This window comes from Pan paniscus, chromosome 7 (genome assembly GCF_029289425.2).
Source record: "Pan paniscus chromosome 7, NHGRI_mPanPan1-v2.0_pri, whole genome shotgun sequence".
In the NCBI taxonomy this organism is placed as follows: domain Eukaryota; kingdom Metazoa; phylum Chordata; class Mammalia; order Primates; family Hominidae; genus Pan; species Pan paniscus.
Genome location: NC_073256.2, coordinates 63,589,696 through 63,616,927, shown reverse-complemented (window position 1 = coordinate 63,616,927; position 27,232 = coordinate 63,589,696). Strand labels below are relative to the sequence as shown.

The following is a 27,232-nucleotide window of genomic DNA, read 5'->3' as shown; positions in this document are numbered from 1 at the left end:
AGTCCCAGCCACCTAGCCAGGAGACTGAGGTGGGAGGATCAATTGGGTCCTGGAGGTCAAGGCTGCAGTGAGCTGTGATTGCACCACTGCACTCCAGTCTGGGTGAGATAGGTTAAGATCCTATCTCAAACAAAACAAAACAAAACAAAACACCTCCCCTAAACCCACAAACTTTCCAACTGGGGCCACCATAATTCTAATTTTTTTTTTTTTTGAGACTGCATATCACTCTTGTTGCCCAGGCTGGAGTGCAACAGCACGATCTTGGCTCACTGCAACCTCGCCTCCCGGGTTCAAGCGATTCTCCTGCCTCAGCCTCCTGAGTAGCTGAGATTACAGGCATGTACCACCATGCCCAGCTAATTTTGTATTTTTAGTAGAGATGGAGTTTCAACATTTTAGTCAGGCTGGTCTCGAACTCCTGACCAGAGGTGGTCTACCTGCCTCGGCCTCCCAAAGTGCTGGGATTACAGGTGTGAGCCACCGCAACTAGGCATTATTTTTTATCATATGTACCCATATCTCTAGAAATGCACAGGTTCTGAGCAGGAGTCCCAGACTCCTTGGATTCAGATGAACCTATTATTTTCTGACTTCTTGAAACATTACCTACCTGAGACTTCCCGCAGAACCCAGGTTGAACCCAATCTGATGTCTGGCCCTAGTCTGAATGAAAAATGCTCAAATAAACTCCTAAGTTGCCACAAGTTGTGAAAACTTGTATCTATCAAGGGGGCTTATCGATGCAGGTAGAAAAACAAGCACAATGGCTTCACCAGTGCCCCTACAGGTGGCTCATTGCTGCAGGTGCCACCCTCAGTGCCCTCCTTCAGATCCTCACTTCTGACAGGGGTACTATGAGATAAACTTAGGCATATATATTCAAATTTTAAAGTTTATTTGAGCAGACAAGGCAGCACCAGACCATAAGAAAACCTTCGTAAGGTGTTCATGGAAGCAAGACAAGTTTAAAAAATATATATATATACACATATATATATACGTATTTATTTATTTATATATTTATATTTAATCCCTGAATAGCTGGGATTACAGGCGTAAGCCACCAAACCCGGCTATAAAATATATTGAATGCAGGGGCTGGGCACGGTGGCTCACACCTGTAATCCCAGCACTTGGGGAGGCCGAGGTGGGCAGATCACCTGGAGTTCGAGACCAGCCTGGCCAACATGGTGAAACCCTGTCGCTACTAAAAATACAAAAATCAGCCAGGTGTGGTGGCACGCGCCTGTTGTACCAGCTACTCGGGAGGCTGAGGCAGAAGAATTGCTTGAACCTGGGAGTTGGAGGCTGCAGTGAGCTGAGACCACACCATTGCACTCCAGTCTGGGTAACAGAGTGAGACTGTCTCAAAAACAACAACAACAACAACAACAACAACAACTACAAAAAAAAAAAAAAAAAGGAAATCGAGGGAACATATGAACAAAATGAGAATATCAACAAAGAGATAGAAATTACTAAAACGAGGCCAGGAACAGTTAGTTGTTCATGCCTGTAATCCCAGGCATGATTACAAAAAAAAAAAAATTAGCCAGGCATGGTGGCACACGTCTGTAATCCCAGCTACTCAGGAGACTGAGACAGGAGAACCACTTGAACCCATGAGGTGGAGGTTGCAGTGAGCCAAGATTGCTTCTGTTCAGCCTGGGCAACAGGAAAAAAAAAAAAAAAGCATCCATTAAAGGCTGGGTGCAGTGGCACATACTTGTAATCTTAGTATTTTGGGAGGCAGAGGCAGGATGATTGCTGAGGCCAGGAGTTTGAGAGCAGCCTGGGCAAGGTAGCAAGACTCCGTCTCTAAAAATTAGCTAGGCATCATGGTGTGTGCCTGTAGTCCCAGCTATTCAGGAGGCTGAGGTAGGAGGATCACTTGAGCCCAGGAGTTTGAGGCTGCAGTGAGCTACGATCACACCACTGCACTCCAGCCTGGGTGACAGAGGGATACCCTCTGTCTTTAAAAAAAAAAAAAAAAAAAAAAGGCTGGGCACGATGGCTCACACCTATAATCCCAGCACTTTGGGAGGCCAGGGCAGGCAGGTCACTTGAGGTCAGGAGTTCAAGACCAGCCTGGCCAACATAGTGCAACCCCATCTCTACTATGAGATCAGTTAGGAAATAATTTTTTTTTGAGACGTAATCTCGCTCTGTCGCCCAGGCTGGAGTGCAGTGGCGCGATCTCAGCTCACTGCAACCTCCACCTCCTGGGTTCACGCCATTCTCCTGCCTCAGCCTCCCGATTAGCTGGGACTATAGGCGCCCGCCACCACGCCCGGCTAATTTTTTGTATTTTTAGTAGAGATGGGGTTTCACCATGTTAGCCAGGATGGTCTCAATCTCCTGACCTCATGATCTGCCCGCCTCAGCCTCCCAAAGTGCTGGGATTACAGGCGTGAGCCACCACGCCCAGCCTGGGAAATACTATTAAAAACTGCCGTTGCTTACTAAATCTAAGAAACTCTTAAAATGCCACTATAATTCAATTTTTTAAACTTGTATTTTGAAATAATTTCACTCCTGGGCATGGTGGCTCACACCTGTAATCCCAGCACTTTGGGAGGCCGAGGTGGGCAGATCATCTGAGGCCAGGAGTTCAAGACCAGCCTGGCCAACATGGTGCAACCCCGTCTCTACTAAAAACAAAAAAAAATTAGCTAGGCCTGGTGGTGGGCGCCTGTAATCCCAGCTACTAGGGAGGCTGAGGCAGGAGAATCGCTTGAACCCGGGAGGTGGGGGTTGCAGTGAGCTGAGATCGCACCACTGCACTGCAGCCTGGGTGACAGAGAGAGGCTCTATCTCAAAAAAAAAAAAAGAACAAAAGCAAACTTGATAAAATAATATCATTAAAGGAATGTCAGAGTGAAGGGTATATGGAAACTATACTGTTCTTGCAACTTTTGTGTAAGTTTGAAATTATTTCTATCTTTTTTTTTTTTTTTTGAGATGGGAGTCTTGCTCTGTTGCCCAGGCTGGGATGCAGTGGTATGATCTTGGCTCACCACAACCTCTGCCTCCTGGGTTCAAGTGATTCTCCTGCCTCAGCCTCCTGAATAGCTGGGACTACAGGCACGCACTACCATGCCCGGCTAATTTTTTTGTATTTTTAGTAGAGACGGGGTTTCACTATGTCAGCCAGGCTGGTCTTGAACTCCTGACCTCAGGTGATCCATCCGCCTCAGCCTCCCAAAGTGCTGGGATTACAGGTGTGAGCCACAGTGCCCGGTCATGAAATTAGTTCAAAATAAAAGTTTAAAAAACTGAATTACAGAAGAATTTTAAGAGTTTCTTAGATTTAGTAAGCAACAGCAGTTTTTAAAAGTATTTCCTAACTGATGTGCTGAGTCATTAAATTCTGGGTTTCCTCATTCCTCTTGTTAGTTGTGTACTCCTTTAGATGGAGTTGGTTTTATCTATGATGGATGCTGAAGGAGAATGGCACATGCATTCTCCAATCAAATAAAGCAAGTCGTTTTAATTAGCAATACTAGATATCTCCTGGGTTCCATGAGATTATGAGGCATACCCTCTAAGGGAATACTTACAAGAATTTATGGGGCAGGACTGTAATTCCTCTTATTCCTCCACTCTACAGCCTAATACTTTGCTGTTTTCAAGAATGCCTTCTGACTTTTACACCTTCACCCTCCTTTCATAGGAGTTATCTCTACTAACATGTAACAAGCATCTAGCGCCAAGCACCAGGTACTGCACTGAAGGATACGACCATTCCTTCTCTCAAGAAACTTATGACCAGTAGGCAGGTTATAGACATAAACAAGTTTGCTAAATAACTACAATTTTTTTTTTCTTTTGAGATGGAGTCTCACTCTGTCACCCAGGCGAGTGCAAGGGCATGATCTCGTCTCACTGCAACCTCCGCCTCCTGGGTTCAAGTGATTCAGCCTCCTGAGTAGCTGGGATTACAGGCACCTGCCACCATGCCCAGCTAATTTCTGTATTTTTAGTAGAGATGGAGTCTCACCATGTTGGTCAGGCTGGTCTCGAACTCCTGACCTCGTGATCCGCCTGCCTCGGCATCCCAAAGTGTTGGGATTACAGGCGTGAGCCATTGCGCCTGGCCAAATTTTAGAGTTTTTATTGAAAGTATAGAATGCTTCATGGATTTGTGTGTCAAACTTGTGCAGGGGCCATGATAATCTTTTGTGTATCATTCCAATTCTCACATATGTGTGGCTGAAGCAAGCACTGAATTATTTTAGACTCTGGAGAAAACAAAGTTTACTGAATTAAACTGAGATTCACTATGATGGAACCTGACAGCAACAGGACAACCCCATTATTTTCATTCTACTAAAATCCCCTTAAAATAAAACTATACACACACTTCATCTACAGTTGAATATACACCTTCAACTTGGTATTCAAGTACTAGGTTTAGAAAAATATTACTAGTACATAAACTTCAGGGGGAAATCATCTTAGTCAATAAGTGCAGATTATTTAATTATTGTTCGACTTATGATTTTTCAACTTTACATGGTATAAAGCTGTTACAATTTCAATGTTCTTCAAATTTTGAATTTTGACTGACCTTTTCTTGTGTTACCAATGTGGTACACAAGACATTTAACACTTTATTTGAGACAGTCTCACACCGCCAGGCTGGAGTGCAGTGGCATGATTTCGGCTCACTGTAACCTCCACCTCCGGGGTTCAAGCAATTCTCCTGCCTCAGCCTCCTGAGTAGCTGAGATTATAGGCACTCACCACCACACTGAGCTAATTTTTTTTTTTATTTTTAGTAGAGACAGGGTTTGGCCATGTTGGCCAGACTGGTCTTGAACTCCTCACTTCAGAATCCACCTGCCTTGGCCTCCCAAAGTGTTGGGATTACAGGCGTGAGCCACTGCACCCAACCGTAACACTTTATTGTAAAATAGGCTTTGTTTTGCATGATTTTACTCAACCATAGGCTGATTTAAGTATGCTCAGCCTTTTTAAGGTAGGCTAGGCTAAGGTATGTTTGGTACATTAGGTGTATTAAAAACATTTTCGACTTAGGATATTTAATACAGCATTCTACTGCTAACATTTTAATGCTATTTAAATATTCAATTAGATCTCTTTTTTTTTTGAGATGGAGTCTCACTCTGTTGCCCAGCCTGGAGTGCAGTGGCATGATCTCGGCTCACTGCAAGCTCCGCCTCCTAGGTTCATGTCATTCTCCTGCCTCAGCCTCCAGAGTAGCTGGGACTACAGGTGCCCGCCACCAGGCCCGGCTAGTTTTTTTTGTATTTTTAGTAGAGACGGGGTTTCACGGTGTTAGCCAGGATGGTCTCGATCTCCTGACATCGTGATCCAGCCATCTCAGCCTCCCAAAGTGCTGGGATTACAGGCGTGAGCCACCGCGCCCGGCCAGATCTATCATTTTCTATGGATACTTTATTAAAAAATGTTGATTCCAAGTTATAAAAAAGGCCCAACTCATATGATTTAAAGGTTTCAGAAATTATTTATTGTAGTAGTACTTACACGTAAGATTTTAGCCTATGGTCATTTTATAAAGATGACTGTCAGGATTTAATTCACATTTAAAGAAAATGAGATTCGTTACATTATGGTGTTTTTTATGACCTATAAAATACTTACCCCTACAAATTTCCATAAATGTAGTGGTTAGTAAAGCTTTTTTCTTACTGAAAAATAATGCCAGGTAACCAAGTATTATTTCTTCCATCATTTATTTAGGAAAAAGTTTTATGTATCAGGGTAAAGTGGTAGAAGTTAACCTAGAATCTAATAATCTCCAATCACCCATTCCTGATCTAATAGTAGCCATGAGAAAAAATCTCTAGAAAGAATCATACCTCTCAAAAAATAAAAAATAAAACAAAGGCTGGGTGCAGTGGCTCACACCTGTAATCTCAGCACTTCCGGAAGTTGAGGTGGGCAGATTGCTTGAGCCTAGGCATATCGCTTGCAGCCTGGGCAACGTGGCGAAGCCGTCTCTACCAAAAAATACAAAAAGTAGCCGGGCATAGTGACATACACCTGAGCCCAGGAGGTTAAGCCTACATTGAGCCGTGATTGTACCAGTGTACTCTAGCCAGGGTGAGAGAGTAAGACCCTATCTCAAAAAAAAAAAGTGCCATAAAAAAGAAAGGCTCTAGCCCTTTACCAATGAGGTGATATGCCCAGGCTATGCCTTTCATCAAATCCATAAGCATACTGATGATGGCCATGAGAAAGTCCAGCACACAAACCATGCCCCAGACTGCATCTGTGCATACACAGAGTAAAAGCCCTACTGCTATACTATAAAATGGCACCTGAAAATAATCTCTATGGTATGTTTGAAAATTGGCAGGTTTTTTTTTTTTTTTTTTTTAGACAGTCTCACTCTATTGCTGAGGCTGGAGTGCAGTGGCGCGATCTTGGCTCACTGCAACCTCTGCCGCCTGGGTTTAAGTGATTCTCCTGCCTCAACCTCCCGAGTAGCTGGGATTACAGGCGCGTGCCATCAAGCCCAGCTAATTTTTTGTTATCTTTAGTAGAGACGGGGTTTCACCATCTTGGCTAGGCTGGTCTTGAACTCCTGACCTCATGATCCACCCACATTGGCCTCCCAAAGTGCTGGGATTACAGGTGTGAGCCACTGCGCCCGGCCAGCATAGTATTTTTATTTATAACGTGAAAAAAATGAAAACAGATACTTCACTACAAATATTGAACCCAAGTTAGAAAATTTTTATGCAGCCAAACCATGACTTTAAGCTCTATTTACACTGATGGCGGCCAGCTGAGATGCAGACCACACCCATGTGGCGTGCAGCAAGCAGGACATGCAGGGAGCCTTCCTTGCTCACAAGGCTTCAGAGCAAGCGCACGGTCTTCCCAGTCACTGTCAGGAAATCATCATCTGCCAGGGCACGCAGTGCTTCTTCAAACATATCTTTAGTAATTGCCTGTGGGGAAGAGAAAGAAAATAAATATTGTACACGTCAAGTCCCTCCTTTACCTGTTAGAAACACAATAATGTTAAAGTACCACCCAGAATCTTTCTCTTTTTGGTGGCTGTACACATGCCTTAGGCTCTAAATCAGGAGTGGAGTAGCCAGATGGTCCATGTGGTAGACTCGGCATCTGTATAGTCCACGTTGTAACTATCAACTCTGCCCTCTCAGTCACAACACAGCGATGGAAAGTGGACCAGCACTGAAAGACTGCATAGTTCTTTTCACTAAACAACTACCTTACTTATTTACAAAAGGACACCCAAATATTTCATACCTAAAGCAAACTTATAACAACTATGAAAGGGGCATAACAATTTTTTCTTTTTTTTTTTGAGATGGAGTTCCACTCTGGTGCCCAGGCTGGAGTGCAATGGTGGGATCTCAGCTTACTGCAACCTCCGCCTCCCAGGTTCAAGCAATTCTCCTGCCTCAGCCTCCTGAGTAGCTAGGATTTCAGGTGCTTATCACCACACCCAGCTAATTTTTGTATTTTTAATAGAGACAGGGTTTCACCATATTGGTCAGGCTGGTTTCAAACTCCTGGCTGCAAGTGATCTGCCCACCTCAGCGTCCCAAATGAGATTACAGGCGTGAGCTACTGCACCCAGCCAAAAATTTTAATTGTGATTATTTCTTGATGATGGCTTATGGTTCATCTTCCTTTTCTTCATTCTTCTCTATATTTATTATTTAATAAATAAAGGAAAAAAACCCAAAAGCAATATTAAGGAAAAAGAGAAAGCTCTATCAAACAAAAAATACATATAAACACTTACTATGTCAGATTGTCCCCGAATATCTTCAAAAAGTTGCTGGTATTTTAGAGCTGGTGTTTTGCCCTTAGATAAAATAAGCTTTTTCAATGCTTCAGCTAATTCTTCTTTCCGTTTACGAGAGGTGGCACTCATCCCTGATTTAAAAAGAAATCAATGAAAACATTTTTGCTATTATGAAATGAAATGTTTCAAATTCTCAAAAATATTCCTTTAGTAGTATCACCTAGAAAGATAAGGCGACAGGGGCTGAGTACATTTGAAGGGAATGAGTTTTTAATTATTTGGAAATTTCTGTAAGCCACTAGCTGCTGCTTTCCTTAACAGTCTACACATCTGTGCAGCAAACAACTGCTGCTAAGAAACAAACAACTTCTCTAAAATGGGTTAACAAAACTTCCCAGACAGTCAAGGAGACAGAATCTCCTTAAAACTATACACAAAACTGGAATTGAACAATGAGAACACATGGACACAGGAAGGGGAACATTACACACCAGGGCCTGTTGTGGGGTGGGGGGAGGGGGAAGGGATAGCATTTGGAGATACACGTAATGTTAAATGACGAGTTACTGGGTACAGCACACCAACATGGCACATGCGTACATATGTAACTAAACTGCACGTTGTGCACATGTACCCTAAAACTTAAAGTATAAAAAAAAAACAAAAAAAAACTATACACAAAACTGTGTGTGTTAATCAACATTTTTATCAAGATAAGATTAAAGGGCAACTTTCATCAGATTCTCAAAGGGGTCCTAATCCAAAAAAGGTTAAGAACTTCTGTTTCAAGTGATTTAACTGTTAGCTTAAATCTGACATATAAACTACATGCATATTGAAATAATTTTCAAAAGCTTTTCTGTTCACTGAAAATAACGAACCCGTAGTAAGAATAGATATGTCCACGATGCCAGTCCGGGGATCAGTTGCAGACTGCTTCAGAGCTTCCCGATGGAGGCGTTTGGCCTCTTCCACATCAATGGCTTCAACTTTGTTAGACAATCTTACTTTAGCATGGGCTTCTGCTAAGCGGATTAATGACTCTAGCTGTCGAGGGTATGCAGAAACCATTCCCCGGCTACTGCCAATCTTCCTCATGTCTACATAAGCCTATTGTAGGTAGAAAAACAAAAGCAAACCTCCTTGGTGACAACTTTAGTTTTGTGGTTGAATTTTGAACACTTAGGCTTCCGTTAAGTAAACGGAACTCAGATATGGTCCTGGGCCCCGGAGCTCATCAAGTGGTAGAGACTACACAGACAGACCACAGAAATCGCAGGTGAAGACATCAACGTGCAGCATGCAGTGGTGGGTGAACATATTCCAACTGGGAGATGCTTGGGAAGAATTCTTGGAGAGGGTGGCATCTAACGTAGCTCTGAAGAACAGAGACGGGCATGGCGTGGCAGAGGGAAGGAATGTGGCATGTGGGGAGAGGAGAAGGCTGTGAGCACTCATAGGGAGAATCAGGCCTGTCTGGGAAAATTGCTCACATGGGGCACAATGGGGCTCATAAGGATTGCTGGGAGAATGCTGCAAAGGTAAGTTGTATCAATTTCACATACAGATGACACAGTCTTATTTCTTCATTAACAACCCCCAAGACTATGACACACAAAAAAATTACATAATGTCTGTAACTTTCATCTTAGAATTTTTGGGAGCTCAGTTAGGATGCAAAGCTCATCAAAGCACCAGGAACCTTCTTAATATCACAATGCTTGAATAACCTAAATGTGCCATCATGCACTTCAGCTCATGTACCAGGATGCTGAAAAGTGAACCTAAAAGACAGCTCATTCTGTTTTTTACAAGCAAAAGGAAGCTTACAGAAACTGGATGACTTTTTCAGTTTCCAAATTACCGTGTAGTGTTGCCACTATTTGAAACCAGGTCTTTGATCTTAAATTCACTATGCTTGTAAGTATTTAAACATATAAAGTGTGTGTACTACCTAAATAAATGAACTATTTCCCCCTTTTGCAACATTTGGAAAGGTCAATTTTGCAGTATGGGAGGAAGTAATAAACAGTTATAAAAAATAGTATATTGCTGGGCGCGGTGGCTCACGCCTGTAATCCCAGCACTTTGGGAGGCCGAGGCAGGCGGATCACGAGGTCAGGAGATCGAGACCATCCTAACACAGTGAAACCCCGTCTCTACTAAAAATACAAAAAAATTAGCCAGGCGTGGTGGTGGGTGCCTGTAATCCCAGCTACTCAGGAGGCTGAGGCAGGAGAATGGCGTGAATCCGGGAGGTGGAGCTTGCAGTGAGCCGAGATTGCGCCACTGCACTCCAGCCTGGGGACACAGCGAGACTCCGTCTCACAAAAAAAAAAAAAAAAAAAAAAAAAAAGTATATTATTCTTAGGCCCAGCATGGTGGCTTGCGCCTGCAATCCTAACACTTTGGGAGGCAGAGGCTGGCGCATCACTTGAGGTCAGGATTTCAAGACCAGCCTGGCCAACACGGTGAAACTCTGTCTCTACTAAAAATACAAAAATTAGCCGGAGTGGTTGTGGGCACCTGTAATCCCAGCTAATAGGGAGGCTGAAGCAGGAGAATCGCTTGAACCAGAAGCACAGGCCACAGGCTGCAGTAAGCCGAGATCAAGCCACTGCACTCCAGCCTGGGCAAGAGAGCCAGGCTCTGTCTCAAAACAAGGAAGAGAACAGTATGTTATTCGTAACAAAATAATTAATATTTTAAAGGAGATGATTGGTCAGTTACATTAATGCTGTGGGCTACAGGCACAGTATGCCTTTTTTCAGCAGGGTTACCTCGATGAGAGCCTGGCTGGCTTCCTCACTTAGCCGCGGCATGATGGTGCTGTGTGCGTAGGCAATGTAGTCCTTTAGCACTGCCATGTCCAGGAGCTCCTCCTCTGCCTGCTCCTCGCTCTGGTAGTACAGTGCGACCAGGTGGTGAGCCAGACGCCTGTCATAGGCTTCGTCCTGAGGGTCCAGCATGAGGAAGATCAAATCAAACCTAAGAAAACAAAGTAAAAATACTGTTTTTCCAGCACCTTGTGAGGCCGAGGCAGGTGGATCACCTGAGGTTGGTAGTTTGAGACCAGCCTGGCCAACACGGTGAAACCTTGTCTCTACTAAAAATGCAACAATTAGCCAGGAGTGGTGGTGCCTGCCTGTAATCCCAGCTACTTGGGAGGCTGAAGCAGGAGAATCGCTTGAACCTGGAAGGCGAAGGTTGCGGTGAGCCAAGTTCGCGCCACTGCACTCCAGCCTGGCCGACAGAGGGAGACTCTGTCTCAAAAAAACAAACAAAAAAACCCAAAACAACAACAAAAAAACTGTTTTCCTAGTTGAGACACCAATACACCTACAAACGACGTACTAAAGACTGCTTGAGCACCACAGATGTGCAGTCAATGTGCACCCTGTGAGCGCCACCAGGGAGAAGCATCTTTGCCTGGTGTGGAAAGGGCCTTCGTGTCCATCCACTCACCCCACTCACCCTGTGCTGTCCCTAGCCCTTAGGTCGGCCCAGGGAACGGCTGGGGACCAATCAGCTGAGTCAAAGGAAGTCTTCCCTTAGGGAAACGTTACTATAATTTTGACGATGGAAAGTTTTTTTTTTTTTTTTTTTTTTGAGACAGAGTCTCACTCTGTAGCCCAAGCTAGAGTGAAGTGGTATGATCTCAGCTCACTGCAATCTCCACTCCCCCAGGCTCAAGCAATTCTTGTGCCTCCTCAGCCTCCCGAGTAGCTGGGATTACAGGCATGCGCCGCCACGCCGGGCTAATTTTTTGTATTTTAGTAGAGATGGGGTTTCATCAAGTTGCCCAGGGTGGCCTCAAACTCCTGAGCTCAGGCGATCCACCCACCTCAGCCTCCCAAAGTGCTGGAATTACAGGTGTGAGTCACTTTACCTGGCTGACAATGGAAAGATTTGAATGAAAACACATTCAACTGTTTTTTTGGGAAAAAAAAAACTTCTGTCAAAAAAAAGAAAAAAAAGCAAGTAATTAAAACCTAAAATCCATTTATGAAAAATGTCCAATATTTGTAGTGGGGCCAAGAGTGAAGATTATGTGATTGCACTTTAATAAATCTAACTTTTCAGAGCCTCATCTACTGTACGGAGTTGTTCTCTGTTGACTCTCAGCAGTGGCTTTAGGACTAAGAGTAGTGAGTGACAGCCATGTGAAAACGGCGTGGGAGGTAAACATCCCAACTGCTTAAAAAACAAATGAGAACACACATCATCCTTGTCGTGAAAACTCTTGACCAACCAAATTGGAAACATCTTGATAAGAGTGAAGAGTTTCCATTAGCAGTTGCTGAAATCTTAGTAGCTCCTTTTCAATCTCACCCTGAATATTCTACAAATGAACAAAATAAAAATCTGTTTTAATACCTTGATAATAAAGTATGAGGCAGCTGGATGTTTTCAATGGTTGTTTTTTTAGGATTCCACTGAGACTCAATGGGATTTGCTGCTGCCAGGACAGAGGTGCGCGCATTGAGCTGACAGATGATCCCAGCCTATCAGAGAAAGGAGTGCAGTTAGAAGCCTCTCCCTGACGCTGGCAATTAACAAGCACCGTCTTTGCCCGGCCACCTACTAAACCCATATTCCCTCTACTGAGTTTCTATTGCCTGAGCCATGTTGCCTTTACTGACTTCAGCAGTTCACCTGGATAAGCCCTGTCCTCAGATTCATGCCAAGGACTGAGTTTAGATGAATGTGTGCTATAACCACATCTTTCTCAGGAAGCAGGCACCTTGCAAGAGCTTTAGGACAAATTCAAGGCTAGTACAGCAATAAAGACAAAACATGACACCCTGTAGAAGACATGTTGAGATTTAGCTGAAATATGATGTGAAAAGCACTTATCAATCTCCCCAAGTTAGAACCAAAGTAGCACAGCACAGTTCCACAGACCCTGTCTTTCAAGGGTCCACATATTTTAAACACGTCCACGTTCACGGTGGAGAAGGCGACTCACCTTTGCAATGGACAGAGTCTGCTGTTCCATGACTTCATGCAATACCGATCTTGTACTTTCATTCATCTTGTCGAACTCATCGATACAGCAGATGCCGTTGTCACTCAGGACAAGAGCACCTGTCTGCAGGACCAGCTGCCTTGTCTCAGGGTCTTTCATTACGTACGCAGTGAGGCCAACTGCACTGGAGCCCTTCCCAGACGTGTACTGGCCCCTGGGGACGAGGTTGTACACATACTGCAGCAGCTGGGACTTGCTGGTACCAGGGTCGCCACACAGCAAGATGTTGATCTCAGCCCGAAATTTGCCCCTTCCAGTGTGACTAAAATCCTTCCTTGTCCCGCCAAAGAGCTGAAGCAAAATTCCCTAAATAATCAAACAGAGACATGTCTAAACATTCATTTTCTGCACAGTAACTGAGATGTAGTTTAAACTTTAGAGGTACTTTTCTCTCTTATAAAGAACTACAATTAAGAAATCACAGGAAGGTATAAAAAGGCTCGTGAAAGTGCTTGATATGCTTTAAGTTATCACTGACCAATTCATCGGCACCTATCATTACACCAGAATGGTGGCCATGCAAGTCCCTATTCTGACACTGTGTGGCCTCTTCTGTCTAGAAACCTAAGTTTAGACCAGAGATGAGGATAGACAATGCTATGATTCTTCTCAACCAATGGCAAGTCAGGTTGCCAGCACTTGCTCTAACAGGCCACAACTCTGTCCTTTATGGCGGATGGCTTGAGTGGCGGAGTGGATGTTTATACTATTTGATCCCAAAGAATTGTAAATCCCAACCCCTAGTTTAAAATCCACTGTTACCTTCTTTATATCTTCATGTTCATAAATGCTTGGAGCCAAGGCTGAAGCAAGCCTCTCATAAATGTCTGGTTTCCTGGAAAGTTCCTTAAGCAATTCCACACGTTTCTCTGAAAAAAGTTTCTGTTCTGCTTCTTCATCAAGGCCATGCAGACGTTTTGCATCCGTTTTCCGATAATGAATGACATCAATGTGGGTTTTGTAGACAGACTTCACATTACTCACTCTTGGATTGACTCGAATAGGCACAGCTCGATAGATGCCTGAGGGCACAACCAGGAGATGCACTTTTACCTTCCCATATCTTCCTCCGAGTGGCTCGGCAACCAGCGTAGGCAACAGGTGCACTTCAGAGCGAGGCACCATGCCGGGCTGGCCCTGGAAAGGGTGAGCTCCACCGTCTCTTAAATGACCCTCCCAAGCCCAGGACTCAGGCCCACATTGCAAAGCTCCCGCTTGCTATGAGCAAGCAGGGAAATAGCAGCAGGAAACGGACAAGCTCGAAAGAACCAAGGTGGCTCATGTCTGTAATCCTAGCACTTTGGGAGGCTGAGGCAGGCGGATCACCTGAGGTCGGGAGTTCGAGACCACCCTAATCAACAAGGAGAACCCTGTCTCTACTAAAAATACAAAAATTAGCCGGGCGTGGTGGCACATGCCTGTAATCCCAGCTACTCGGGAGGCTGAGGCAGGAGAATGGCTTGAACCTGGGAGGCGGAGGTTGCGGTGAGCCAAGATCGTGCCATTGGACTCCAGCCTGGGTGACGAGAGCAAAACTCCGTCTCAAAAACAAAACAAAACAAAACAAAAGAGAAAGAACCCAGGTTTCTGCAAATGATAGACCCGAGGACGTGTTCACCTGGGCCCACTAGTCAGCAGCGCTCCAGGGCAACTGTAGCTACGTGAGCATGCCCACGGGCACAGTCACCCTGAGGGTGAAATGGAGCTGCTGTGCTTCTAGCTCAATGCTGGGTTTGTGGTTGTTTTTAATAAGCAGTATTTTTACTTCCCTAAGTTGAGTGTACAGAATCTGCCTAGCACTTACTTGACTGCAACAAAATGCTAAAATCCTCCAGTCATTAAAACTAGACTAGGTCCCCCCAACCCGCCCACCACCCCCGACAAAAGCATGCAAATCATGCATTCTTCTGGAAGCCAGGCTCCTCACATACAGAGGTCTGATCTGATGTTCGTCTTTTCTGGATTTCAAACCACAAGGCTTTAACTCCAGGCTGATTCTTGCAGCTTTTGGAGAAAGCCCGGCCTTTCCCCGTTACAGCTATCTCAACGCAATGGCACAGAGCACTGTCCTTGTTTATTCAGTGGGTCAGCGTATTCTTGTTTAACACAACAAACCAGTTTACACACATTCTTAGAATACACACTATTCTTCACTCCAATATAGGCTAGGGATGGACGATTATGTTTAAAGTGGCCCGGGATGATTTATCTCACAGAGCAGCATTGATACTTATTTCACATCTACACAGCACTTTCCACAGCCCCTTGGCCCCAAATACTCTCGCACATGTATCATCACATTAACTCCACTTTGTAGGTGAGGAAACTAAAATATTGGACTAAATACTTTATCAAAGGTTTCAGGGTAGCAGGACTGGAAATGCGCACGTCACTCACTAAAAACTACGCATTCTTTCAAATTCTCCATGACTTCAAGTACTTTTACGACGGAAGATTGCCAGTGATAACTGCGGGACTTCACACTGGGGAAGAAACAGGGTGAGCACTGCCTCACTGAAGACAAGAGCCGATGCGTGGTGTGCCCCAGGCCCTCCGCTCAGGAGCAGATTCAGGCACTCCGCGACCGTCGCCACCTTGCCCATCAATGAAGAACCGTGCTGCCATCAACACTCCCTTGCCCCCAACCAAAATCCATTGTGACTCTACAGCATCAAAAGGAGGACTGCCACACTCATATGGTGCTGTGCAAAGAGCACTCTTGTGGCAGCAAGAGAAGGAGACCTGGGTCCTGGGTCCTGATTTACCGTGGCATCTGAGCTACTGCTGTCTATGCATCCCTGAACCTCAGCTTATACACATGGAAACAAGTCACTCTGACTCATTTTTCTCTGTAACAAACAAATGTTAACCCTTGGCTATACATTTGGGAAATTAAGTAAAAATTACTTAAAACTCCAGCATTGGTGAGTAATACTTCTCTGAGCTGATGGCATAACTCAAACTTTACCCATACAAGCCTGTCTGAGGCTGCTCTCTCATGATGCCAACAGTAATGACTTGAGACACACACAGCTCCAGGATACTGAGGTATCAAGAGGCGAGTGACCACACGAACCATGAGCTCCAACATTCAAGTTTGGGAAGAACTGAACAATTTCATACTGCTGGGCCGTGGTACTCAGTTAAAAAGGTGGCAGATAAAGCAGGGATATACCCCACAGTCTCAAAGACAAGCAGTGACAACTGGAGGCAGAACTGGACCTGTGACCAAGTCCAATGACTCACTAAAGCACAGCATTGAAAGCAAGCCAGACATGCTCAAGTGCTGGTGCAAACCTACACTCTTACCTGTAACATTCACTCTGTCCCCAGGCTGGACCTTGTCAACGAGATCATTGTGAGCAAACAGGATAACTGTGTGTGGTGTCTGCCCTGCAGGCATGTCTTCCGGAGACTCCTGAAGCTTGATCTGAAGGGCAGCAAACAGAGAACATGTGGGCCACAAAGAGAGGGCAGGGGGACAAAATCTGCATGTCTTTGTACTGCTTTTGCCATATAAGGCTGCAGTGCATATCCCCACATAAATGATTGTCCATGTTTCTCATTATTTCTTTAGAAGTTACTTCTTCTAAAGAAGTTGCTGCAGCAGACAGCAACAAAACAGGGGAAGGAATGTAGGGAGCTGCGGTGGGGGAAGCTGAGATGCTTTTCATAAAGCAGGGTCGAGGAAGGCCTTTCCAAACCAGGTACCCTCTGAGAGGCCTAAGGATGCTGGGCTTTTCTCTAAGCCACTTTGGGGGCCTGCATGATTCTGAGAATAGGAGGCCATGTGCTCCTGCGGAGCAGGGTGCCTGCCTTTCTGTCTCCAGCTCTCCATCCCATGCAACATTAAAGAAACCATGCACACGCAGTCACAGAAAAACTCAAATCCTGTCCTCCCACATCTTTACAGTCACAATCACGGTAAATAAGCAATTTTCTACCTTCCCCTCACTTTTTTCTGTCATTTTAATAACTTCATCTTAAAATTTCATGAATAGAGAGAAAAAAGACCAAACTTCTTAGACAGTAAAATTTGTGAAAAAATTTCAGAAAAATTCCTCAATCCTTTACCAATGGAAAAAGCAGAATGACATTTAACCAAGTATTCTCATCTCAAACGTTTGAAGCATTTTAGGCCATGAAAATACAGTGTCTCTAACAACAGACAGTGCCACTGGCAACAGCACAGGGACAGTGCCCTGAAGCAGGGGCTTTGCGTGCTCTGCATATTTAGCCCATAGGCCACTAACGAAATCCACAAGACCAGAGAGGGATGGATGCCATTCGGGAAGTGAGGCTCAGGGTCCGAGGGACAAGTTATAGTTGGCCTTTTGAGGATACAGACAGGCAAAGCATAGCCTGGGGGGCCAGGGTGGCTGCGCACCATCTGCTTGTCAGAGAAGAGGGAGCGGTTGTGGATGAGTGCCATGCTGTGGGTGGTGTGGCAGCGCCCGCACACACTGGGCTCTGCAATGCGGCCGCGGTCCATCTCCACCCGGGTCGTGTGGGCACACACTTGGCACTGGAAGAAGGCCTCCTGCATCTCGGGAATCAGCTGGGATGTCCTGATCACCATGCCACTGATGGTGATGAGCTGGTCAATGTCTGTGAGGGGAGAAGAGAGGTCAGCACACCTGACCTGAGGTGCGGAGGTCCAGGAATAGCTGGGATCACAGACAGGAGCTAGGTGCCCAAGACTCTGCCTAGGGCGACCTTTCTGTGTCCAGTCATCTGCAGGCTATGTCTTCAGGAGACTCTCAAGCCCAGTGAACCTCTGGCCCTTCTTCCTCAGGGCCCCTGTCCAGCAGGCATCCCTCGTTCCCTTCTTGTCTGCCTACCCTGCTCCCTGCCTCCTGCCTCACTCACCTGGCCTCCTGTATGACACCCTGCTGTGTCAGGAAAAAAGCCAGACAGCCTGGACTGAGTCCTGACCCTAGCCTTTCTGTGTACATTTTGTGTCCCCTATAGAATGGGGTGGTATCAGCACCTATCCCAGAGCCAAGGACTGAACGTGCCAATGTACTTCAAGCCTAGTAAGAGCACCTGGTAGAGAAAAAGTCCTCTATACTTTAAAGTCATTACTATCCACACAGGAGAACCCCTTAGATGCTCTGATCTTTCACTCTTGCTCGTTTCCTCTATTATTTGAACCTTTCCTGACAGACAACTTTTTCCCTTTGAAGGTCCCACTGCCCCCAACTAATTTCCCCTGCTGGTTTCAGACAAGCTACCCTGTTCTGGCCTGTATTTAGCCACTGCTAGCCGTGAAGATCACCCTATCCTGCCACTGATTCATGAGACCTCTACAATTTTGTTGTTGTTGAGATGGGGTCTTAACCTGTTGCCCAGACTGGAGTACAGTGGTGCAATCACTGCTCACTGAAGCCTCAACCTGCCAGGCTCAAGTAAGCCCGTCACCTCAGCCTCCCAGAGTGCTAGGATTACATGTGTGAGACACTGTGCCTTGCTAATTTCTTCTTAAAAAGAGACAGAGTCTCTTATGTCACTCAAGCTGGTCTCAAACTCCTGGCCTCAAGTGATCCTCAAATCTTTAAAATCTAATTTTTTTTTTTTTTTTTTTTTTTGAGACAGGGTCTCATTCTGTCACCCAGGCTGGAGTGCAATGGCACAACCTCTGCTCAGTGCAACCTCCGCCTCCCGGGTTCAAGCGTTTCTCCTGCCTCAGCCTCCCGAGAGTAGCCGGGACTACAGGCGTGTGCCACCACACCCTGGTAATTTTTCTATTTTTAGTAAAGGAGTTTTACCATGTTGGCCAGGCTGGTCTCAAACTCCTGACCTCAGGTGATCCGCCTGCCTCGGCCTCCTGAAGTGCTGGGATTATAGGCGTGAGCCACTGTGCCCGGCCAATAGTCACATCTCTTATATCAGAAACTTCAATTAAATTTAAAAAGTATAGGGGGTTCATAAGTATATAGGATAACTGAATCTGTATTATTGTCAATTTATAATCCGTCACCTTGACTACCACCGCCAATTACTTCTTTCATAATTTCTCAATGAAAACAAGGCTATTTTCATGTAAGGCATTTTCCTTCAACAAAAGTAATCCTATGAAAAATACATTACCTTCTGGATTCAGGTTTCTCATATTCTTAGTTTTCAATGCGTTGAATGGTCTTACTTGAATCTGATGTTCTAAGATTGAGTCAGGGTAACGGTCAAAGAAGATTTCATTGACAGCCATGTCAAAAGTTGGAATAACTTCCTGTAAAAACAAATATGAAGATGTATTTGTATTCATATCTCAGTGTTAAATATAATAAAGGCATGTCAGATTAGCAAAGTATAAAAAGACAGCATGTCATGTCCCCAAAGTATTACCCTACAGAATCATGCACGTGCTGTTTTCAAATTTAGGTATGCTGAACTATCTATCTCTGCATATTTTCAATTGGGTTAAATTTCATAATTTATACGAAAGTGCCTTCTTGATGTATACTGGCATATTCCTTGCTTTCTATTAGAAGGGAAAAAGATTTTGACCTCACATTTTATTTTCCTTCTATAATGAAATGATACCAAAGTAAGTTTTTTATTTATTTATTTTTAATTTTTGAGGCAGAGTTTCACTCTTGTTGCCCAGGCTGGAGTGCAACAGCATGATCTTGGCTCACTGCAACCTCCGCCTCTGGGATTCAAGTAATTCTCCTGCCTCAGCCTCCCGAGCAGCTGGGATTACAGGCATTTGCCACCACGCCTGACTAATTTTGTATTTTTAATAGAGACGGGGTTTCTCCACGTTGGTCAGGCTGGTCTTGAACTCCCAACCTCAGGTGATCTGCCTGCCTCGGCCTCCCAAAGTGCTGGGATCACAGGCATGAGCCACCATGCCTGGCGATACCAAAGTAAGTTAAATCATATTTATTCAAATTTCTTAACATATGGTTCCCATTTTACAGATGAGGAAACAGCTTTTGGTTGGCTAAGGAACTTGACCAAGGTTATGCAGCCAGTAATCAGCAAAACCAAGATTCAAAAACCAAGTCTGCTTGCCTCCAAAGACTACACCCAGAGTCAACAGAGCTGATACTTCATTAATAAAAACTGACCTGAGGCTTAGAAGTAAAAGTCTACAGTACAGTATATTCTTTCAAAGCAGCAGGAAGTATGTAATTCATTTAAAGTATTTCCATTTAAGATAACTTACTTCATGAAACCCAAGAAGCTATCAGTTTTAAGATTCATCATTTTTCTACATGAGAAACACTGCCAAGTAAACCATAGCCTGTCATTGATAGTAATACAAGTCCCACTTTCAGGAACATTAAAATGTGAAAAAAAAATGTTCATCTTAAAGGAGATGATACATAGTTTTTTTTTGTTTGTTTGAGATGGAATCTCACTGTTGCCCAGGCTGGAGAGCAGTGGTGCCATCTCGGCTCACTGCACCTCTGCCTCCGGGGTTCAAGTGATTCTATCGCTTCAGACTCCCGAGTAGCTGGGACTGCAGGCATGCACCACCATGTCTGGCTAATTTTTGTATTTTTTAGTACAGATGGGGTTTCACTTTGTTGCCCAGGCTGGTCTCGAACTTCCGACCTCAAGTGATCCATTTGCCTCGGCGTCCTAAAGTGCTGGGATTATAGGTGTGAGCCACCACACCCGGCCAAAGGAGATGATACTCGGTTTCTTAAAGTGTTTGCTCATACTATCTTCATTACTGAAGAATTTCTGTTATCTGGAAACATTCTTTCTAGACAGTTACTAAAATTCATCAAGGTCAAAGCTAATTCTTACCTGTGGGTAAGAGACGAGTTGTCTGTACAAATTTTTGTCAAATGATTTGATGTGTTCACAGTTCACATTTAAAAATGGCTCACCAATAACATTAATCTAGAAAATAAAAATGAACGAGTTATATTTTGCTAATTTAACTATTTTAAAACACATAACTTGAATTTAAAGAGTATTTGATTACCTCCCCAAGTCGTTGCATGTATAGAGGTTCAGTAATATCTATGCCAACATTTTCTTCTTCTTTAGCCAGAGGGTCAATAAAACGCTGAAGAAATCTCTTTAAGTGGAGAGAAAACTGTATTAGGCATATAGCATTTGGGAACAGGCAACTACTAAAAACACACAAAGTTACGAGTATGTCACTATCAGGAGACAGAAATAAATAATATTTTTCTTCCTTTTTCTTTTCTAAAATTTAATTTGGAGATGGAGTCTCACTATATTGGTCAGGCTGCTATCAAACTCCTGGCCTCAAGTGATCCTCCCACCTTGGCCTCCCAAAGTACTAGGATTATAGGTGTGAGCCACCACAGGTGGCCCTTCTAGTCATTATGGCTACTTAGATATAGATTATAAACATGGTCTCCCAACATTTTCAGAGCCCAAAGTAAGAATTTTAATACATGTAGCTCACCTGAAAGTTTTCTTTGCATGCTGCCACATTTACATCTGTTCCCCAGATCACAAGTTTTTGGCCTAGAGACTGCTCACTTGCCACTATATCTTCTGCTGCTGCCTACACAGAAAAACATGACAGAATCATGAAAATGGAGTTACCCACATGATACCCGCCATAAGATGGTTTCAGGAGACTGCATACTCACCCCGTCAGACTGCAGATCCACTTGCAGGCCCTTCTGTGCAGAGCCCAGGTCAGGCCTCTGTCTCACAGGTGTGCCCCTAACACCACTTCTTGGGGTTCCCTCTACCCGAGAGCTGGGAGTGCCGTATGTCAGTGGTGAACTGACATCAAAGTCAAGAGGGATAGCTATAAAAACAAAATTAGGAAATTCTGGTGGCATATCAAACCTGAAATTACAGCATGTTGTCTGTTGATCTATACCGTCTAATCGCAACAGCAAACTGAATATTTATTGCAACCTGCGGTGGCTGAGATTCTGAGCACTCTTAAATGTTCTATTAAAAAAAAGCACCAGAGAAGCTGCTTCCTCTGCTCACTAAGCCCTAAAACCACTATTTTCTGCACTCCGTTCAGCTCCTCTGGTTAAGAACATGCTCACTCACGTGCAGAGGGGATGCTTTAGGCGTTATGCCAACTGTTATAAAGCCAGTAAACCTGAGCAGATAAAGCATCAGCTGTGTATCAAGCACAGCAAAACCAAGATCTTCAGACACGCACCTGAAGAATGCATTTGGGGAGGGCTGGAAAACAGCACGTCCTGCGCAGCAGGGCTCTGCAGGTCCACTCCAGGCGAGGTTGGCATCGGCTGCAACTCCCCCGTGGAGGTGGAATCCTCGCCTCTACGTCTCTGAGAGGGAGATGACCTGGCATCCTCACTTCGAGCTTGTGTCACACAAAACAGAAAAGACAGCCATTAACTTTCAGGGCCGGCCTTCCTGGATTTGTCTTTTCCTTGGGGCATTATGACTCACCACTGAACCAAACCAAACAGAGGCAAATGGCAATCGAATTAAGCAGCACCCAGGCCACAGCCTGCTGTGGGTGTCTGTGCGCACCAAGCGGCAGCGCCCAGCCCGAGGCTGAGCGCCCGGGTCCCGCGCACCCACCCAGCGCTGCCAGCTGCGGCAAGAGAGGGCAGACGGGGCGGCGCCGGGGGCTGTAGTGGGCCCGGCTCGGGGTACTCACGCGTCTGGGCGGGGGTGGCCCTTCCACGCCGGCTGCCGCGGCGGCTCGGGGTCGACGCCGGGGACGACATAGTGCTCGGAGTACCTGCGCGACAAGGACAAGCTCGGGCCGGGCCCGCCTCCCGGCTTCCCTGCCCTGCTCCGCAGCGCGGACGTTCCCGTCGGCTCCGCGCCACGCCCTCCCCGCCGGCGCGCGGTTACCGTGGAAAGGCGGCCGCTTGCCGACAACGCTCGCGGACTCCGGGTCCACCTGGTGAGTAGCGCTCCCAAACCGCGAGACCCAGAGTTCCCGCCGGCGGCAAGGTCGTCTCCGCCCCTGGCGGGGCCTCACCAATCACAGCGGCGCTCGTACGTGGCTCCGCCTCCGGGAGGCGCCACTGCGCACCGGCAGGGGGGGACAGTGCCGCTTCTTCCAGCGCCCGTGCGTAAACCAGAAGTAGGCCTCGCTCGGCCCCCCTTGGTCCAGATGGTCTGACCCCCTGCGCGGCAGCGTTTTCGCGGGAAAACTGGGTCCGACAGCACCAGCTCTCGGGGTGTGTTCCTCTAGCGTTGGCTAAGGAGTGTATGCTTCTTTATCCCTTAGGCGTTTTTGGTTAATAAGGACATTACAGATGCATTTGTCACTTAAAGATTTTTTTATTAAAAAAAATTAAGGACGGGAGGTGGTGGGGATGGTCTCATTATGTTGCCCAGACTGGTCTCGAACTCCTGCGATCCCCCCTCCTCAGCTTCCTAAAGTGTTGGGACTGCAGACGGGCATCACCGCCCCCGACCGCGTTTGTCGTTTTTTATCGAGGAACAAACTTGGAACTCTTGACCTACGCCCCTCGCTTGTTTTACCTGCCTCTGGTATTTATTTAGCCAAGTCCAACACCAAGTAGCCACCCAAACTACTTCCGCAGGTCAGACGTTTTTCCTTAGGTTTCCATGTTGATTCGGGCCCAAGAGGCGCGCTTACAGGCCAAGCCTTCCCGCAGGGGTCCCCGGGAAAGTTCCTGCCGCCGCGCCCCGCAGCCCCGCCTCCGCGCGTAGGGGCATTTCCGGGTCCGGGCCGAGCGGGCGCACGCGCGGGAGCGGGACTCGGCGGCATGGCGGGCTCCGGAGCCGGTGTGCGTTGCTCCCTGCTGCGGCTGCAGGAGACCTTGTCCGCCGCGGACCGCTGCGGTGCTGCCCTGGCCGGTCATCAACTGATCCGCGGCCTGGGGCAGGAATGCGTCCTGAGCAGCAGCCCCGCGGTGCTGGGTGGGTACCGGCCCGAGCTGGGCCGCGGGTGGGTCCTGGCTTCCCGAGTCGTTCTGGAGCCGGGCAGCCCGGCGCTTCTCTGTGTTTAGATGACGGTATTTTGAAGTACAGCAATTAGATTCTTGGGGGAATTTCTGTGCATGTGTATAAAGGGATTTGTCATACTGCTTTTACCCCCTAGTATTAGAGGAAAGATATTTTAAAGCCAAAGTTGGTGAAAACGACCCCTAATATGGCAGTCATTGCTATGCAGAGTGGGGGGCAGGGCAAGAGAAATAATTTTTTTTTTTTTTTGAGACGGAGTCTCGCTCTGTCGCCCAGGCTGGAGTGAAGTGGCGCGATCTCGGCTCACTGCAACCTCCGCCTCCCGGGTTCAAGCTATTCTCCTGCCTCAGCCCCCCGAGTAGCTGGGATTACAGGCGCGCGCCACCACGCCCGGCTAATTTTTTTGGATTTTTAGTAGAGATGGGGTTTCACCATGTTGGTCAGGCTGGTCTCGAACTCCTGACCTCGTGATCCCCCCTCCTCGGCCTCCCAAAGTGCTGGGATTACAGACGTGAGCCACCGGGCCCGGCCAAGAGAAAGTATTTTCTTTCACCTGAATCTCGCCTAATCCCACCAGTACCTTTTCCAAACCCCTCTATTTGCCGTTCCTACTTTGAGAAAAATTGAAGAAATGTAATTGAAGTCATGTTCTTTTAACTCTTTAGCAATGCCTGGGTGGGAACTTTTTCCCCTTTGTAGTAAAAGTGCCTCTTTTTAGCATTTTAAATATTCAAATACTTAAATTATGTGGATCTCCTGTATTCCTTCTTTAAAACACGAGTATGCAGACCTTGATGTTGTGCCCTATTAAAAGGTGAGATTTTCTTCCGGAGGGTCTAGTAGTGAATATGGTGTAGGAATAACTTAAACAGTTTAAACTAGATGCTATATGTGGCACGGTGCGGTGGCTCATGCCTGTAATCCCAGCACTTTGGGAGGCTGTGGCAGGTGGATCACCTGAGGTCAGGAGATGGAGACCAACCTGACCAGTATGGTGAAACCTTGTCTCTACTAAAAATACAAAAATTAACTGGGCATGGTGGCGAGCGCCTGTAGTCCCAGCTATTCGGGAGGCTGAGACAGGAGAATGTCTTGAACCCAGGAGAAGGAGATTGCAGTGAGCCGAGATTGTGCCACTGCACTCCAGCCTGGGCAACAGAGCAAGACTCCGTCTCAAAAAAAAAAAAAAGATGCTATATACATGTATCCTATATGTACTCTATCTGTTGTCAAGAATATATTAACAATGGGGAAATATCAAACAAAAAACTAACATTGCGTGATTACTTTCTCTTCTCAGGGTTTCAAATTTAGAATTCATTTTTGTTCGTTTAGTAACTTGTTTCTAAAGCACTTCCAAGTTTACCTTCCATTTATGCCATATCTCCTTTCACTTGAGAGATTCCAGGGGAAGTGTATTAGTTCCTTATTGCTGCTGTAACAATTACCACAAGCTTAGTGGTTTAAAACAGCACAGGTCTGTTACTCTTACAGTTCCCACTGTAAGGGGGATTCTGTGAGTCAGAATCCCACACAGGTCTCACCAAGCTAGAACCAAAGTACCAGGCAGGGCTGCTTTCTTTCTGAAGGCTCTTGGGGAGGATCCATTGCCTTATTCATTCAGGTTATATAGGATTGAGGTCCCTGACATTCCATACTTCTTGAAGCTGTCCCCTTTCCTTGGATCACAGCTCCCTTCCCTTGGTCTTCAAGGCCAGCAACAGCATGTCAAGTCCCCCTAACTAGAGGTTTGGAATCTCCCGCTTTCCCAACTTCCTGTCTCTCTGACCCACTCTTCTTCATCTCCTTACTTTAAGGGCCTGTGTGATTACATTGGGCTCTCTGGATAATCCAGTATGATCTTCCCATTTTAAGGTCAGCTCATTAGCTACCTTAATTCCATCTGCAAGCTCAATTTCCTTTTGCTATATACATTTAACATATTCACAAGATGTGAACCCAGGGATTGGGATGCAGGCATCTTTGGGGCCATTATTTTGCGTACTGCATCCCTGTGGAACATTGTCTAGAATTTTCTGCTTTGTTTTAATACAGCAACCTTGGGTTAGTGTTTTATATTTATAAGGCTGCCTTGAAAACCGTTGCAACCTTGGCCAGGCGCGGTGGCTCACGCCTGTAATCCCAGCACTTTGGGAGGCCGAGGCGGGCTGATCGTGAGGTCAGGAGATCGAGACCATCCTGGCTAACACGGTGAAACCCCGTCTCTACTAAAAATACAAAAAAAAAAATTAGCCGGGCATGGTGGTGGGCACCTTTAGTCCCAGCTACTTGGGAGGCTGAGATAGGAGAATGGCGTGAACCCGGGAGGCTGAGGTTGCAGTGAGCCGAGATCGCGCCACTGCACTCCAGCCTGGGCGACAGAGCGAGACTCCATCTCAAAAAAAATAATAAGAAAATCATTGCAACCCCTTTAGGAGTGGTTTACATGATGCTCTTGGCACTCTCTTAACTTGTTTACTTATTTTTTTGAACAGCATTACAGACATCTTTAGTTTTTTCCAGAGATTTCGGTTTGCTTGTATTTGTCCGGAAGTCACTCAACAGTATTGAAGTAAGTTGACAATTTTGGTTTTGCTTTTCTTGTATATTCCTGGAGTGACTCCTCTTACCCATATTTACAATATGTATCTCTTTCATTACAGTTTCGTGAATGTAGAGAAGAAATCCTAAAGTTTTTATGTATTTTCTTAGAAAAAATGGGCCAGAAGATCGCACCTTACTCTGTTGAAATTAAGGTAAGAATTAAAAAACATACCTTATTACATTATATATCAACATCTGTTTTAACTTATGGTGTGAGGAACTTGGATTTTTATTTTAAAGATAAAACATTTTCCTTTCTCATTGGGGAATTTGCTTATTTCTGCTTCATTGTGTTACAAATGAAGTGGGCTCTTCATTAGTTTTTTTTTTTTTTTTTTTTTTGAGATGGAGTTTTGCTCTTGTTGCCCATTAGTTATTTAGATTTAGTAAGCTAAGGCCTTTGTCAGAGAAACTACTTTGATAATTTTTTTTAATAACTATCTTAATACTTTTTTTTCCTGAGGAGGTGGCAGTGGCACCCTGAGCTCCCTGGGGCCCTGATGGCCTCTTGATAACTTCACTGCAGCCTGGGCGACAAGAGCAAAACTCCATCTCAAAAAATAATAATAATAATTTTTATTTTGTATTTTTTTATTTTTATTGTTTATTTGTTTTTATTTTGTGAGACAGGGTTTTGCTCTGTCATCCAGGCTGGAGTGCAGTGGTGCGATCATGGCTCACTGCAGCCTCCATCTCGTGGGCTCAGGTGATTCTCACACCTCAGCCTCCCAAGTTGCTGGGACCACAGGATGTGCCACTATGTCCAGCTAATTTTTGTATTTTTTTTTTTTTTTTGTAGAGACAGGGTTTCGCCTTGTTGCCTAGGCTGGTCTTGAACTCCTGGGCTTAAGTGATCTTCCCGTCTCCGCCTCCCAAATTGCTTACAGGCATGAACCACACTGTAATCCTCAAAGGGATTACAGGCATGAACCACACTGTAATCCTCA

At 45.5% G+C, this 27,232-nt stretch overlaps 2 protein-coding genes and 1 non-coding gene across 6 annotated transcripts in view; 1 reads left to right on the top strand and 2 right to left on the bottom strand.

Moving 5' to 3' along the window:
* Positions 1-4,121: 4,121 nt before the first annotated feature.
* LOC112440724 (U6 spliceosomal RNA) lies at positions 4,122-4,226 on the bottom strand. Its single transcript, XR_003028743.1, has one exon. It is a non-coding gene; the product is annotated as a U6 spliceosomal RNA (small nuclear RNA).
* Positions 4,227-5,474: 1,248 nt separating this feature from the next.
* MCM4 (minichromosome maintenance complex component 4) lies at positions 5,475-22,744 on the bottom strand. The gene is made up of 17 exons (XM_034966050.3): positions 22,596-22,744; positions 22,396-22,479; positions 21,928-22,092; positions 21,392-21,555; positions 21,202-21,303; positions 20,749-20,844; positions 20,568-20,663; positions 18,897-19,035; positions 17,194-17,414; positions 16,116-16,236; positions 13,569-13,828; positions 12,747-13,112; positions 12,155-12,282; positions 10,558-10,765; positions 8,659-8,887; positions 7,775-7,908; positions 5,475-6,947 (listed from the first exon to the last, which is right to left on the bottom strand). Exons 2-17 carry the CDS (start codon positions 22,463-22,465, stop codon positions 6,855-6,857), a joined length of 2,592 nt encoding a protein of 863 aa, XP_034821941.1. The 5' UTR covers positions 22,466-22,479; positions 22,596-22,744; the 3' UTR covers positions 5,475-6,854.
* Positions 22,745-23,419: 675 nt separating this feature from the next.
* Positions 23,420-27,232, top strand: part of PRKDC (protein kinase, DNA-activated, catalytic subunit) — a 186,397-nt gene continuing 182,584 nt past the window's right edge. For all 4 annotated transcript variants that reach the window (XM_055116536.2, XM_055116534.2, XM_055116535.2 and 1 more), the window contains exons 1-3: positions 23,420-23,636; positions 26,177-26,253; positions 26,345-26,437. In XM_055116536.2, the coding sequence (XP_054972511.2) occupies positions 23,483-23,636; positions 26,177-26,253; positions 26,345-26,437 (324 nt within the window). In that variant the 5' untranslated portion in view covers positions 23,420-23,482. The remainder of the gene's footprint in view (positions 23,637-26,176; positions 26,254-26,344; positions 26,438-27,232) is intronic.

Coding starts and splice junctions, on each gene's coding strand:
- MCM4 (XM_034966050.3), bottom strand. CDS start 22,465: ATGTCGTCCCCGGCGTCGACCCCGAGCCGCCGCGGCAGCCGGCGTGGA. Junction 17,415..18,896: donor GAGAAACCTGAATCCAGAAG/GTAATGTATTTT, acceptor CTCCCCTCACAG/ACATTGACCAGCTCATCACC. Junction 8,888..10,557: donor CCAGCCAGGCTCTCATCGAG/GTAACCCTGCTG, acceptor TACCTACAATAG/GCTTATGTAGACATGAGGAA.